At 53.6% G+C, this 16204-nt stretch overlaps 2 protein-coding genes across 2 annotated transcripts in view; one reads left to right on the forward strand and one right to left on the reverse strand.

The window, feature by feature from the left end:
* Positions 1-1698: 1698 nt before the first annotated feature.
* Positions 1699-9215, forward strand: acsl2 (acyl-CoA synthetase long chain family member 2). The gene is given in 26 exon segments (XM_067227660.1): positions 1699-1815; positions 2117-2231; positions 2322-2386; positions 2912-3013; positions 3160-3259; positions 3415-3593; positions 4044-4076; positions 4232-4288; positions 4725-4793; positions 5089-5166; positions 5629-5655; positions 5657-5702; positions 5705-5765; positions 6172-6305; positions 6439-6533; positions 6695-6721; positions 6723-6768; positions 6852-6940; positions 7049-7084; positions 7086-7166; positions 7529-7598; positions 7601-7671; positions 7913-8014; positions 8120-8147; positions 8150-8190; positions 8293-9215. Coding segments are annotated over 26 exon segments (2010 nt in total). The 5' UTR covers positions 1699-1770; the 3' UTR covers positions 8506-9215.
* A 1225-nt stretch (positions 9216-10440) lies between these two features.
* Positions 10441-16204, reverse strand: part of bin3 (bridging integrator 3) — a gene marked incomplete in the record, with an annotated part of 17842 nt that continues 12078 nt past the window's right edge. The window contains 2 exon segments of the mRNA XM_067228495.1: positions 10441-10701; positions 14811-14945. Of these exon segments, the coding sequence (XP_067084596.1) occupies positions 10441-10701; positions 14811-14945 (396 nt within the window).

A 16204-nucleotide genomic window follows, 5' to 3' on the forward strand; every position in this document is an offset into this window, starting at 1 on the left:
TTCTCTGGGCTGTGGTTTAAGTGACAGGGAAGCACAATAGTGTCTGTCGGGCTCTGACAATAACCATTATGAATGGGAGAAAGGGAGGAAAGGATAATGCTTGTCTAGATAAAGAAAGACAGAGAGAGAGAGAGGGAAGGAGGGAGGGAGGGAGAGAGAGAGAGATATTCTTCTCTCAGTGAACCATTATTTTTTAAATATGCCATCTCTTGAAAGCCCACATCTTTGGTCTTTGTTTGATTCAAATGAACCATGGGGACCCCAAAGGGCATCTGCAACATTTCAGCAGGTGTTGGTTCCTATTATCATGCAACACTTGGGCTGTTTGGTTAAACATCTATCACTATTCAGATAAATGGAGTGTCTTTCTGTTTGAATGCCGGTCATTATTCAAACTTTGTCCATGAAATGACAGAGGCCCATAGATTACACTAAACTGTGTTACATGCTCTGGATAACGTTGCGGCAAAATGATTAGGTTGTAGGAAATGTAGTGAGAACTGTGATGATGGGTTTGGTAGTAAAAGAAGAAAAAAAAATCTGAAACAGTGTAAAGACTAGAGGAGATGGGGTGGGGGGGGCATCAGTCTTTGTCTCTTTCACTTTTGGTTGAAGGAAGGTGGGAAGTGGGTGAAAGGTTGAGGGGGGGAGGGGGGTGGGGGTTATTTGGTGAAGTGAATTCCATGGACCGATGGAGAGAATCTCATGCGAGCTAAACGTTTTGTGGGGCAAATAGTGATACAAAAGAAATAAAATGCTCATGGGTGAAGTGGGGGGTTTCAGCGTTTTGCTGCGGAGATGGATTCACGTGTGTGTTCTTACACACACTGGTTTGTCTGCAGACCGTTCCAGACCCAGTCTGGCAGGAGACCATGAGGGTGGATCTGTCTGTCACCACAGTGTCCCTCCCCCTCACCCCATCTCATTACAAAACCTTACTACTGTACGCATCCAAGCTCTTCTCCCTCTCTGTCTCTGTCTCTCTCTCTTTCTTTCTTTTTCCCTCCCTCCCTCCATCCCTCCATCACTGCACACACTGGTACAGCGTGACTGAAAGTAACCTCAGCGCCTGTTCCTGTTTAACCAATCCTGATGACTTCCCTGGTTCTCCCCCCAACATACACCCCAGACATTCCTCCTTTCTTCTCCTCTTCCCTCTCCTCTTTCTTCTCCTCTTCCCCCTGCTCTGTGCAGTTTTCTTTTAACACTGCTGTTAACTGGTTTAGTTTTACTTGGTCTGTTTAGTCGTTTTAAATGCATTTTGTTGACTGTCCTTCAAGATAATATTAGATTTTTCTTTTGGTTCTCCCATCAATGCTTTGTGCTCTGGTTTGTGAGCACAATAGGACAGTGTTGCATGACTCAGGGACATTCCTGTATGTCATTCTTGCTGCCCCTGGTCTTGTATTACCTATCATGCATTTCTTGGTAATTCACTCATTCTTCCATTTATTTAAGTGCCTTCTCTCCTGTCTCTTTCTCACCACCACCCCCCCCCCCCCCCCCCCCCCCCCCCTCTCTCTCTCTCTCTCTCTCTCTCTCTCTCTCTCTCTCTCTCTCTCAGCTATGCATGTGCAGGAGTGGTTGCGGTCCCTGCGCTCCAGCGGGGGAGGGGACAGCGCCCAGGCGGAGGACCTGTGGCGTCTCGTTCCCTCTCTCCCCCTGTCCTCCTTCTCCCTGTCCTCCCTCTCGCTGTCCCCCTCCTCTCTGCTGGGCCTGGGGGCCCTGGCCTCCCTCACCGCCTACTGGCTGGTGACCCGGCCCCGCCCCATGAGGCCCCCCTGTGACCTGCAGGCCCAGTCTGTCCCCGTGCAGGTGAGAAGGGACAACCCCATGGTATACAGTGGCATCAATGTATGTGTGTGCATGAGTTTGTATCTCTGTATGTGTGTGTGTGTATATATATGTCATATCTGTGTGTATGTGTATATATATCATATCTGTGTGTGTGTGTGTATATATATCATATCTGTGTGTGTGTGTGTGTGTGTGTGTGAATATGTCATATCTGTGTATGTGTGTGTATATATGTCATATCTGTGTGTGTGTGTGTGTGTGTGTATATGTCATATCTGTGTGTGTGTGTATCTGTCATATCTGTGTGTGTGTCTCGTAGGGAGAGCCTACCTGGAGGCGCTCAGCTCTCCTGAAGGACGACTCTCTGCTGGAGTTCTACTACGAAGACACCCGGACGGCGTACGACATGTTCCAGCGAGGAGTGAGGATCGCAGGTGAGCCGGCCGGCCCCATCTGGGAACCCATAACAAGCGCCTCCCTGTCTGGTCTGGTATGGGGACTGATTCAGTTCTGCTGGCCCACAGGAAACGGGCCATGCCTGGGATACAGGAAACCAGGGGAGGCCTACAAGTGGATCTCCTACACTGAGGTTCCGTACAGTCGCTGGTCTTATCATCTCTATCACTGGCCTAGGTGTTCTATCTCTGTCATTCTAATAGGTATTCTATCTCTTTCACTCTTACAGGTGTTCTAACACTGGCTGTTTATCAATCCACGTTCTTGTGTTCTTGCGAACTCGTTTGACGTCATCTTTCATTGCCCAAGTACAGTTCCAATCCAAAGAACACAAGTCACCAAGAACGCCAAAAATACCCGGAAATGTTCCTGATCCGCCCCTTTTATCAAGGATGCATTGGATGGTGACTTGACCAGCGAGAACGCTTCTGATTTCCCAGAAGTCCTTGCGGACTTGCAAGACCATTCTCGCAAGGACGCTTGCAAGAACGTTCTTCAAAAGAATGTACTTGCGTTCTCAGCGTTCTTCGGATTGATAAACAGCCACTGTCTCCTCTTAGTTTCTTCTTCTTCTTCTTCTTCTTCTATTAGTCAGCTCTGGGGTGGAATCATGAAGAGAGTTTCTTAAAGAGACAGTGTCTTAATCCTTCCTTTCTAGGTGGCTGAGCAGGCACAGGTTTTAGGCTCTGGGTTGTTGGCCAAGGGCTGCCAACCAAGCCCTAAGCAGTTTGTAGGAATATTCGCACAGAACCGACCAGAGGTACGCCAACGACACACCCCCTCACCCGCTCTGTTGTGATTCAACACCAGAACGACCGCACGGTTCTGTTCAGCTTCTGAGCACCTGTGGCCCTCAGGAGATGAGTGGTGTAATGGTGTTGCTCTTTCTCCCCCTGGTGGTGACAGTGGATTATCTCCGAGCTGGCCTGCTACTCCTACTCCATGGCGGTGGTGCCCCTGTACGACACCCTGGGGGTGGAGGCCATGGTGCACATCCTCAACCTGGGTAGGAGACAGCACCTCCTCACAACAAAGATTTCACGTAAACATTCTCATTCGTTTCCGAGACCCCCTTTATCCGAAGCCGCGTAGAAAATGGTGCATAGGTGCCTGGTTGGACGGTCTGTGGCAGGGTTTGACTGTCGCCTGTCTCCGTCCCAGCTGAGATCTCCCTGGTGATCTGCGACCGGGCGGAGAAGGCAGAGTCTCTCCTGGGGAAGAAGGAGAAGGGCGTGACCCCCACCCTGTCCTGCCTGGTGCTCTTCAATGACTGCCCCGACGCCCTGGTGGAGAGAGGGAGGAACTGCGGGGTGGAGGTCCTGCAGCTGGCCCAGCTGATGGTGAGGGGAGGAGCCACAGCATGGAGGGGGGAGGAACCACAGCCTGGAGGGGGGAGGAGCCACAGCCTGGAGGGGAGAGTATCCACAGCGTGGAGGGGGGAGGAGTCACAGTTTGGAGGGGGGAGGGGCCCACAGCCTGGAGGGGGGAGGAGCCACAGCGTGGAGGGGGGGGAGGAGCCACAGCGTGGAGAGGGGAGGAGCCACAGCGTGGAGGGGGGAGGAGTCCGAGTCAGAAGGGGGAGGAGCCTCTGTGGATGGAGAGGAGTCAGCGTAGGGGGCTGATGTTAAAGGGGAGGAACATGACAAGAAGGGCTTCGTTATGCTACAGCGCTCTGCTGGATCCTTCAGTATTGATCAACCTTTTGGACCATCTGTTTACGGCAAGTAAAGATGTGTCACTTTGCCATGGTCATTTGGTACTGCTCTCATGTTGTCGCTTTGTGTCCATAGGATCTTGGACGACAGAACCTCAAGGATCCAGTGGTGAGCCCCTCCCCCCCCCCAACACACACACCCCTCCATCCCCCTTACTTCTGTCCTACCGGACTTGAGCTCACGCATGGCTGGTCTTCTGTCGGCTTGACCTGTGTTTCTCTCCCAAACCTGGCAACCCCCACCCCCACGTTGTGTCTCCACAGCCCCCCAGCCCTCAGGACCTAGCGGTGGTGTGCTTCACCAGCGGAACCACAGGTAGCGTGTTCCACCGGGCCGCTTTGGCGCTCCTCCTCCACGCTAATGACAGCCCTCATCCACGTTAATCACACACCAAACATTCTCCCCGCTCTGCCCCCCGACGGATCCATCTGACAGCCTCTCATTATGACACGCAAATTCGTGAAGCGTTTTGTGTATTAGAAACTGCAAGTGGCAGCTCGGATCTAAGATGGATTCGAGAGACCGCAGATAGAGTGCGGCTAGTTTGGTTTGTTAAACGTTTTAGATCAACACTTGTATTATTGTTTTTGTTGATTTTATGTAAAGCACTTTGAGCTGCAATTCTTGTATGAAAAGTGCTATATAAATAAAGTCTTACTTACTTACTTACTTACGTTATGAAAATGGATTTGCTGCGGAGCGCTGCAGTAATGGCCTTCCTCCAAACTCTTTGTGTTGTTTATTTGACCAGGGAAGCCCAAGGGGGCCATGATCACCCACGGCAACATCGCCTCCAACACCTCCTCTGTTATTAAGATCCTGGAGGTCGGTAGCTCCGCCCCCCCGCCGCCCCTCCCGCCTCCCACTGTTGTTCCAAAACCGTTTCTGAATCTCACTCTCTTTGACTCACGTTTCCTTCAATCTGTTTCTCTCCCTGCTGTGTCCTGTGGCATGATAAATTGGATGTTTGATTGCCCATGTAACTGCTAGATAGTGGGCCTAATTGTCCCTGTTAAAGATATCGCGCTTGTAATTGCCATCGTAAAAAGCTAGATTGCATGTATAATAGCTCTGTGGGTGATCCGGTTCGTGCCTCGTTTCTCGGCCGGCGTTTCCCCAGGGCTCGTTTGTGATCCGCCAGGAGGACGTGTCAATCTCCTACCTGCCCCTCGCTCACATGTTTGAGCGCATGATCCAGGTACTTATGCCCCCTCGGTGTGTGTGTGTGTCGATCTGTCTCGATGTGAGCATGTGCTGCAGGTGTGTGTGTGTGTGTGTGTCTCAGTGTGTGTGTGTGTGTGTCGATCTGTCTCGATGTGAGCATGTGCTGCAGGTGTGTGTGTGTGTCTCAGTGTGTGTGTGTGTGTGTCGATCTGTCTCGATGTGAGCATGTGCTGCAGGTGTGTGTGTGTGTGTGTGTTTGTGTGTGTCGATCTGTCTCGATGTGAGCATGTGCTGCAGGTGTGTGTGTGTGTGTCTAAGTGTCTGTGTGTGTGTCGATCTGTCTCGGATGTGAGCATGTGCTGCAGGTGTGTGTGTGGTGTGTGTCGATCTGTTTCGATGTGCTGCAGGTGTGTGTGTGTGTGTCTAAGTGTGGTGTGTGTGTGTGTCGATCTGTCTCGATGTGAGCATGTGCAGATCTGTGCCCCCTGTGTTCCAGCTGTCCATGTTCTGCCACGGCGCGCGGGGTGGGCTTCTACCAGGGCGACATCTCCCTGCTCATGGACGACATCAAGACCTGAAGCCCACCTTCTTCCCCGTGGTGCCTCGCCTGCTCAACCGCATCTATGACAAGGTCAGCCCCTCCAGCACCTCCTCCTTCACACGGAGAAGCACATCCTCTGCCTGAGCTGCAGGCCTGCATGCCTCTCCCATCCCCTGTTGAGTGTGTGTGTGCTTGTATGCATGCTTACGTGTGTGTGTGTGTGTGTCTTTGTGTGAATATGGGGTGTGTGTATATGATTTTGTGTGTGCATGGATGTGTGTGTGTATATGGATATGTATATAAACGTGTGTGTGTGTGTGTGCATGGATATGTATATAAACATGTGTGTGTATATGGATATGTATGACCGTGTGTGTGTGTGTATGGATATGTGTATAAACATGTGTGTGTGTGTGTGTATATGGACTTGTGTGTATGGACATGTGTGTGTATATGGATATGTATATGACCGTGTGTGTGTGTGTGTGTGTGTAGATCCTGGGGCTCCGTGACGTCTCCTCTCAGGAGGGCGCTGCTCCACTACGCAGTGAGGAGGAAGCAGGCAGAGCTGAGCAGCGGGGTCGTCCGGAACAACAGCCTCTGGGACCTGCTGGTGTTTCAACAAGATCCAGGTCCTCTCACGCGCGTCCCAATCCAAACACAACCAGGAAGCTGCTCTCTCAGCGCCGCTGTACCACCCAGCATCGCCCCGCGTTATGTCACTCCGCCCGTCTTAACTGGCTCCTGGCTGTGTCTGTGTTTCAGGCAGTTTGGGAGGGAACCTGAGGTTCATCCTCACAGCCTCGGCCCCCATCTCCCCCACGGTGCTGTCCTTCCTCAGGGCCACGCTCGGATGCCTGGTGAGTGTGACGCCATGTGTGTGTGTGCGTGCGTGCGTGAGCTTGAGAGTGAAGGAGCGTGTGCGTGACAGGGAAGTGTGCTCGCGCGCGTGACAGGAAGTGTGCTCGCGCCCGTGCGGAACCGTGCTGTAACCCTGCGTGTTGCGGGCGTGTGAGTGCAGATCTTCGAGGGCTACGGGCAGACAGAGTTGCACGGCCGGCTGCACCTTCTCCATGCCGGGAGACTGGAGCGCAGGTACGACGCCCCGCCCTGCTAGCTCCCTCTCTGAACCCCCCTGTGTTCCTCTGTCAGCCTCCCTGACTCTCTGCAATCCTCAGGTCACGTCGGCGCTCCCCTGCCCTGCGCCATGGTCAAACTAGTGGACATCCCTGATATGAACTACTACGCCGACAAAGGCGAGGGAGAGGTGAGGCTGGATCATACGAGGAAATGCTCGACAACAATGAGTCACTTTGGTCCGTGTGGCCTGGAAAGCTCATCGGTCGTGTCTGTGTTTTGCGTTGGGCTTGGGTAGATCTGCATCCGAGGCCACAGTGTGTTCCGGGGCTACCATGAAGGATGAGGAGAAGACGGCCGAGGCCCTGGACGGAGAGGGCTGGCTCCACAGCGGCGACGTGGGACAATGGCTGCCGGTGAGCTGGTCCACCATGGGGGACCGGAGGAGAGAATGGAGTTCCGAGGCCCCGCTCGTTCTGCCGTACTGTTGTTTGTAGGCCTGGAAGTCACAAAAAAAGAACTACAAACATGGAGACAATTCAACAGCGAGCCCCCAGGGGCTTTTATCTGGGATTTGGAGTTCTGATTTTACAGACTGGATGTCAACAACATTATGACAATTCTATTGTGCCTGTGTAAAAGCTTGGTCTCACAATGACGGTTTCTTTGCTTCTTCTCCTTTTATGTCAGGAGGTACTTGTGATTATGGAAGAGGGGTTTCTTTGGTGCTCTCTGAAGACAAGCTCTTCTGTGAACAGCCTTGTGTTCTCCTCTCCAGAACGGGACTCTCTGCATCATCGACAGGAAGAAGCACATATTCAAGCTGTCCCAGGGAGAGTACATCGCTCCGAGAAGATCGAGAACGTCTACATGCGCTGTGTGCCTGTGCTGCAGGTGTTTGTGCATGGAGACAGCCTACAGGTACCTGGGAATAATCACCTTCATACTAGGGGCGCACCGATGGGAAGTCACTACTTTACCTTGTAAAGCTCTCTTTTGGAAGTCGCTTTGGATTAAAGTGTCTGCTAAATGCATAAATGTAAAATGTAAATGTACTTCATACCATACATAACAAACCCCTGGCACAAGTCACTTTGCTATAACGTCTGGTGTTGCCCTGTGTGTGTGTTCTGTGTCCTGTGTGTGTCCTGTGCGTGTCCAGTCTCACCTGATTGGCATCGTTGTGCCCGACCCAGAGGTGTTTACTGATTGGGCCAAGGAGAGGGGCATTGTCGGATGCTATGAGGAACTATGCCTGAACCCAGTATGTGATATCACCCTTATCACCGTAGTCCGAATGCTCAATGAGTGTCTGTGCCTGTCACTAGCTATTACCAAATCGTTTGACAGAACTCTTGTCTTCCTGCAGGATGTGAAAAGGGCAGTGTTAGAGGACATGACCGTTGTGGTAAAGAAGCTGGACTGAAGTCGTTTGAGCAGGTAAGGAATTTCCACACAAGCGCTACGAACGAAATCCTTTTTTTTTTTGCCGCCCCAAATTCCGCGTGACACCTGATTTCTCTCCGCCCGTCCTCGTCCCAGGTGAAAGACCTGCACCTGCACCCTGACATGTTCAGCGTCAGTAACGGCCTCCTCACCCCCACGCTGAAGAGCCGGCGCGTCGACATCCGACGGTTTTTCCAGGAACACATCACAAACATGTACAGCAAGACCTCACTTAACAGCCTCTCCCACGTACAAACTGTGTGCAGTTATGATGTTATCCATCGCTGGGCTAAGGGTTCTGCTGGATAGTATTAGCAGTAGAGAAGTAGGTACTAGCGAATGTGCCGTGTGTGTCAAGTCCACAAAGTGACCTGACCTTGGAAAGACAGACGTCAAGTCTCACTAAAAACTCATCCCGTCAGACAGTATCTGACGCTCGTCCATCTTGGGGAGCGTGTTCCTAGTTTTGAAGTCACACGCTGATAGCACAGTGAAGGAAGTCAAGTGTTCCAAAGTTTCTGACAGTTTATAGATGAAGAGAAACAACAACAGAAGGGACCAAACTCTTGTCCTAGATCTAGCTGCCGGGTGAGCTTAGCACTAGATATCCAGCCCAGGGTCGGAGAGCACATGCTACAGGAGATCGATCTGCAGTAACTGCCTAAAACCACACATCCGTCCTCTAAGTCAAGCTGGTGACTTGTGTTGAAATGGTTATAATTATAGAAATGTGGATGTCTAGATAAATAGTCAATGTTTTGTATAATGAAAAGACCTGCAGTACCTTAGTAGTTATATCTGCAAGGTAGCTCAATCCCATGCCCTCTTCCCTACTCGTCCACGGTTACCACGGTTATGAGGAAGGACACTGACTATGTTCTACATTACATCATTTATGGTACTGAATTTGTAAATGGGACATTATGAAATGTAAATATTGAGATTGGTGCCTCTATGCTGACAAGGCACTACTTAGACTAATTCCAGCTGTAGAAAAAAATAAATCACGATCAATGATTTGAATGTGTTTTGAGTGATGTTTCTGACTAACTAACTGAGAAGCATCAGTAACTGGTAAAGAGGAGACATACATTAAAAGAGCATTTCATTTATTGCATGATTGTACATAGAAAATGACAATGCAGCTTGCCTAAAATAAGAAGCAAAACATATTCCTGATAAGTCAAACAAACAACATAATTAAGCCCACACTACCATTAAATACGCAAATAGTAACAATAATTTTAAACCAGTACTACATTTTGGAAAGATAAAAAAAACCCTGTCATTTAGTAAATGCATAGCGGAACACAAAAGGCACAGTTCACAAAAGCATTTCCTTCCAATTAAACATTTTCTGCTCTTCAAAACATGTTTTAGATTTTTTTTATCAAGAATAAATATTCCCTTCATTACCAGGTACATAGACTCAGTAGTTTACTAACACCATTTACCAAACATCATCTTGCCAGACAGGAGATTTGGGGGGAAAACTGACATTTCGTTTTGGTCCTCAACCTCTGCCGGCTAAACCAGGCCAGTCTTAATTGTATAAGATATGCCCGATATGTTTGAATACAAGTATGTAGAAAAAAAAAAAAAAAACTTGACTTTAGAGTTCTAACAACGTGAAGAGGTCCTACACAATCAGCTTGAGCTGAGCACCACGACAAACCATAGAACAAAGAGCGACCTGTAGCCTGTGGGACTGTGTGTGTGCTGCCACTAGAGGCGCTAGAGCTCAGCTTTTGGAGGGATTTCGTGTTTAATGTCTGCGACAGCTCAGTCTGAGGACAGGTCAGCTTCTGACCTCCGATTAGGAGGAACAGGGAGGGCTTGACGGTTGCTAAGAGTCTTTTTCTCTTTACCTATTAGCAGGTAACAGACAGGCTGAAACGTATCTGGGGGCACCAACCTTGGATACCAAAAACAACCTCTCTGAACGGAGAGAGAGCGAGGAGCGCGGATGGAGAGGAGAAGCGTGACAGGCTAATTTGTTCTGAAAATAACGTTTTCATTCCACGGTGTGAAAGACAGACACATTGGTTGAGGAGGATAGCACTCTGCTGATGGCTTAGTACATGTGGCATTTTGAACATTTTAAGTTGTTTAGTGTTTCTATAGGAGGAAGGGGGGGGGGGGGGGGGGGGGGGGGAGGGAGAGGAGGGGGGGAGGAGGTATGGGGGAAGATGGATAAAGAATCCCCCCCCCCCCAAACAAAAGAACAAATCGAAATCAATCTGGTCATGACCACAGCTGTCCTGTTTGAACCGTGAGGAGGTCCTGAAGGGCGGGTCGGTTCCCAGGGCGGTCACCTCGCCCTTTTCCCCCCCCGCCCCTTCCCCCCCCCCCCCTCCTCTCAGTCGTCGGCCACGATAGAGAGAGCCCGCAGCTCGCCCAGCCTGGCTCGTTCTCCCGCTCCCTCTGCTCGTCTGTCAGCCCGGCCTGGTCGATCTGCTCCGTCAGGTCACTGAAGATCTTGTGCATCTCCGTGAAGTACACCACCTGAGATGAGAGAGAGATGGAGAGACAGACATATGGACAGACAGAGAGATGGACAGAGAGAGAGATGGACAGAGACAGAGAAAGAGAGATGGACAGAGGGAGAGATGGACAGAAGGGTTATCCTGTTAAACCGGCGGCAGCCTTCGAGATACAACAGACCAAACGCAGACAGTCAGCGGGCTGTCTGCGAGGGTGCAGCTGGAACCACAAACACATCCAGGAGACCGCAGCAGCGTTCTGGAAAGTAACCGCCACAGCCCCCACCCCCCCCCCCCCCCCCCCACAAAAAAAGAAAAACCTGACCACAATTGACCTTACACCAATCAGGGGCTCGTGCTCCTCCAGCTCCTCACCTCCGCTAATGAACGTCCCTCCCGCCCCCCAGGATCGGTGGACGATATCAAACGCAGGAAGCCAAAGCCCTCCAAACCCCCCGCTCCCCGCTCCCCGGCTCCTCGGCGGGTAGTGACCCTGCCGCTCCCCTCCCAATCTGAACACGAGGGTAGCGAGTGTTCGCTGAAAGCTTTCTTGACACATCCCCACCCCCTTCCTCCTACCCCCCCCCCAGTTCATGAGTCAGTATCCGGGAGAGTTGCTTTGATGATTAATAGACTTTAATCACATTACAAGACTCCAGAAGAGTGGGCAGAGAATGAAAGTACTGGGACGTACAACCCCTTAAAACCCCCCCCCCCCCCACACACACACACACACACCACACCACACCACCTTCATATTTATTCATGTATCCATGCATACGCTTTCTGTGCTCTGAAGGGGGGCATCCCTGATCTGTTTGCAGGCGTACGGGCTGAGCTCTGCTCGGCTGTTCAGAGGAGAGGATGGATGCCTGCGAACCCAGCGGCCCCCCCGCGGTGGGGGCCGGAGCAGGAACAGCCCCCCCCAGCTCTTTTCAGTTCGGAGGGAGCCATTTTAAACAACGGTGTTGCCGGTCAGTGCACCGCAGCCTGGGTTTGTTTAGACCCTAAACTCTGTCACCGCATGAGTGGCCCGGGAGGGGGGGGGGGGGGGGAGGGGGGGGGGTAGCGGTGTCCGCAGGGCGGGGCTGACATTTCTCATCGGGGGGGAAATTGGCTCGCTTAAAGGGCCGTCGGAAGACGTCGCGGTGATGTATACAAGAGGACTGTCTGGACTGTCCTCAACTGGGCCGATCCTCTGCAATTACAATTAGCCCAGTAATCTTGTGGCGTAGACGCAGCTTTGAGTCGCCCGGACCCCCTACTGCACTGAGAGGATGTGCTGGACAGCCCCTCAGGTCGTATTTAGGAGACCCCCATCATGTCTCCTCGCTGCGCGCAAACATCTCAGAGCGTGGCCCTCGGGTGTTTGTTTAGACAGGAGGACCTCGCCGTGACTCACAGGAACACCAACCACTTCATCCGGCGCTCGGCCAGTTGAAATACACAGACGTGGGAGAGGAGGGCCTGACATTCTTTGGGGCATTTAGCGCGATCCCACGTGACGCTCGCCTCAGAAGGATGGCGGACGAGGGGGGAAGACGAGCGTGTTTAACGGAGGGAGATCGCGTCCAGCGAGAGAAACAACAGGCGCCCCTCGAAAGACTTCTTTAATGGTGCGTGCAGGTGGACGAGGCAGGCTGGATCAGTGACGGGGGCTGGACGGGGCTGGACAGGGGGCTGGAGGGGGGGCTGGACATGGGGCTGGAGGGGGGGCTGGACAGGGGCTGGAGGGGGGCTGGAGGGGGCTGGAGGGGGGCTGGACAGGGGGCTGGACAGGGGGCTAGAGGGGGCTGGAGGGGGGGGCTGGATCAGTGACGAGGGCTGGAGGGGGGCTGGACAGGGGGGCTGGAGGGAGGCTAGAGGGGGCTGGACAGGGGGCTGGAGGGGGGGCTGGAGGGGGACTGGAGGGAGGCTAGAGGGGGGCTGGACAGGGGGCTGGAGGGGGGGGCTGGAGGGGGACTGGAGGGGGACTGGAGGGAGGCTAGAGGGGGCTGGGACAGGGGGCTGGAGGGAGGCTAGAGGGGGCTGGACAGGGGGCTGGAGGGAGGCTAGAGGGGGATGGACAGGGGGGCTGGAAAGGGGCTGGGGGGCCCGGGAAAACAATGGGGGGCTTTGTGAGGGAGAAGCCTCTAGAGCCCTCTAGCATGTCAGAGGAGGAGGGTGAGAGAGATAGAGAAAGAGGGACAGAGAAGGAGACAGAGAGAAAGGGAGGAAAGAAAGAAGGGAGGAGCAAGAGATAGACAGAGAGTGAGAGAGGGAAGGAGGGGGAGAGAGAGAGAGAGAGAGAGAGAGAGAGAGAGAGAGAGAGAGAGAGAGAGAGAGAGAGAGAGAGAGAGAGAGAGAAAGAGAGAGAGAGAGGGAGGTAGAGAGGGAGTAATGAGAGGGAGAGCCTGAGATGGGACAGCAGCTCTGTGGACCACCGCTGACCACCCCAGGAGTGGCTGTAGGAGTGTTCAGTACCTCTGCCGGCCCGGGGGGCCAGCCTTCCTGTCTGACCATACACCCCACAGCAGCCCCCCCTGACCCCACACCAGCCGCCCTGACCCCACACCAGCCGCCCTGACCCCCACACCAGCCCCCCTGACCCCACACCAGCCGCCCTGACCCACAGCAGCCCCCCTGACCCCACACCAGCCCCCTGACCCCACACCAGCCCCCCTGACCCCACAGCAGCCCCCCAGACCCCACACCAGCCGCCCTGACCCCACACCAGCCGCCCTGACCCCACAGCAGCCCCCCTGACCCCACAGCAGCCCCCCAGACCCCACACCAGCCGCCCCTGACCCCACACCACGCGCCCTGACCCCACAGCAGCCCCCCTGACCCCACACCAGCCCCCCCTGACCCCACACCAGCCCCCCTGACCCCACACCAGCCGCCCTGACCCCACAGCAGCCCCCCTGACCCCACACCAGCCCCCCTGACCCCACACCAGCCCCCCTGACCCCACACCAGCCGCCCTGACCCCACAGCAGCCCCCTGACCCCCTGCAGCCCCCGACCCCACACCAGCCCCCCTGACCCCACACCACCTCCCTGCCTCCATTCACACTGTGGAGCACAGTGCTGAGCTCTCTATACTCTCTACGCATGAGTCATCAGAGTCATCAGAGCCTTACTATCTGAAGCCTCGCTGCGTTTGTGAGTGTAGGTGTGTGTGTGTGTGTGTGTCGGGAGGAGGGTGTGTGTATGTGAGAGTGTAGGTGTGTGTGCTTGCGTGTGTTCGCGTGCTTGTGTGTGTTCGCGTAGGTGTGTGTGTGTGTGTGTATTGCACCAGCAGTGAGTCAGAGTCTGTATGAACAGATGACTACACACAGACCTGCCCCTCCGCCCACAGAGGAGGGGCCATGATAGTAGGTTCCCGGACGTGTCACTATCAACCCCCTGAGCTGCTACCAGCAGCGGCTCGGCTGTTCTGTCGAGGCAGCACCAGAGCCCCGCACATCCAGGATGTGCTGGTGTACTGGATGCGTTTCCTCCGGGAGTGACCGGGGGCGCCGGGGCACCTGGGTAATAGGGCGCGCTGTGTAACGGGAGACACCAGGATAGCCTGGCAGGAGCAGATCTGGTCAACTTCATACAGCTATAAGAGATCTGGGTTTGTCTATGTGTGTGTGTGTGTGTGTGTGTGTCAGTGACGACAGGACGTAGTAGTCCACCAGGTTAGTTCCGGAGGGGGGAGCAGTCTGAGTCTCACACAGACATACAACTCTCTCTTTAGGTGTGAGTAATCTCATTTACTGATTAGGAGAGAGTCTTTGAGAGGAAGAGGAAATGACATCGTAGGGTGGGGTGGAGGGGGGGGGGCCATGATCAGCTTGTTAAAGGGAGCCAGACTGTTCAGGTTGGAGCCAGAGCCAGACCTAGCCTTCCTGTGATTGGCTCGTCACTGGGGCTTAATCAGATTAGGACTGGGTGGAGGAACAGGAACACACGGCCTGCATAACACTCACTCTCTCTCTCTGACCTTTGACCTGCAGCTGGGACTTACGCCAGATCCAAACAACACCCATATACAGACACACGTAAAGACCTGTGTGCACGAACACAGCTGGATTCGATCCCCTTAGAAATACTGTCCATACATGTTCGGGGGTGTGTGTGTGAGTGTGTGTGTGTGTGTGCTCACCTGCGCCCTAATGAGAGCTCGAAGCTGGGCTGGAAGTAGTCGATGCGGGCTGTCGTAGAACTTGGGCATTTCGTCCAGCAGCTGCTTGTTCTTGGCTTCGAAGTCGTCCCTGACCGGCCTCAGCTCGTCTTTAGCCTGGCGGGGGGGAGAGGAGGGCGGAGGGCTCAGGGCACAGGTCAAACCACACCCACCACCACCACAAGTCTCAAGGGGGGAGTCAGGTGGCTGAGTGGTTAGGGAATCGGGCTAGTAATCTGAAGGTTTGCCAGTTCGATTCCCGGCCGTGCAAAATGACGTTGTGTCCTTGGGGCAAGGCACTTCACCCTACTTGCCTCGGGGAGAATGGCCCTGTACTCACTGTAGTCGCTCTGGATAAGAGCGCCTGCTAAATGACTAAATGTAAATGTAAGTCTCATGTGCGCCGTGTTCTTTCACAACATCGACCACAACAATGAAAATGAAGCTCTTTTTGTTTCTCTCTCTCTCCAACAGAAAACACTGCGGAGGGAGAAGAAGGAATAGAAGGAAAAAAAAAGTGTGCGGTTCTAATCCCGAGCGGGGAGTGAGGAGGAGTGGGCTGCGTGGGCAAGCCGGCCTGGGCGCTCGCCACCACCGGCACCACTGATCTGGGGAGGGTACAAGTGGGCATTCTGGTGGTGAGGCACGGCGCTGACACGGCACGATGAATATCATCACAAGTCGGCGTGTCTGTTGCGCTCAGGCCTTTGTGCGTGTGGTGTGTGAGTGTGTGTGCCTCTTTATGTTCAGGCCTGTGTGTGTGTAGTTGTGTGAGTGTGTGTGCCTCTATGTTCAGGCCTGTGTGTGTGTAGTTGTGGTGAGTGTGTGTGCCTCTTTATGTTCAGGCCTGTGTGAGTGTGTGTGCCTCTATGTTCAGGCCTGTGTGCGTGTGGTGTGTGAGTGTGTGTGCCTCTATGTTCAGGCCTGTGTGCGTGTGGTGTGTGAGTGTGTGTGCCCTCTTTATGTTCAGGCCTGTGTGTGTGTGTAGTTGTGTGAGTGTGTGTGCCTCTATGTTCAGGCCTGTGTGTGTGTAGTTGTGTGAGTGTGTGTGCCTCTATGTTCAGGCCTGTGTGTGCGTGTGCTTAATGACGATACCATGTTGGGATGGTCTCTCTGGGAGCAGGGAGACAGAGGGCAGGCTGTGGAGGTCTCCCTCGTTGCCGTGCAAGCACACACACCCCCCCCCCCCCCCCCCCCCGACAGTACTGCTCTCACCGTGAGTGGGTGGGGCGGCACACTGAGGATGTGTGACAGTCCATCGCTATCTGTGTGTGTGTGCGCTCAGACGCGGTGGTGTTGCGCTCAGACGCGTGTGTGTGTTGTGCGCTCAGACGCGTGTGTGTGTGTGCGCTCAGACGCGTGTGTGGGTGCTTGTG

This window comes from Osmerus mordax, chromosome 24, assembly GCF_038355195.1.
Source record: "Osmerus mordax isolate fOsmMor3 chromosome 24, fOsmMor3.pri, whole genome shotgun sequence".
NCBI lineage: Eukaryota > Metazoa > Chordata > Actinopteri > Osmeriformes > Osmeridae > Osmerus > Osmerus mordax.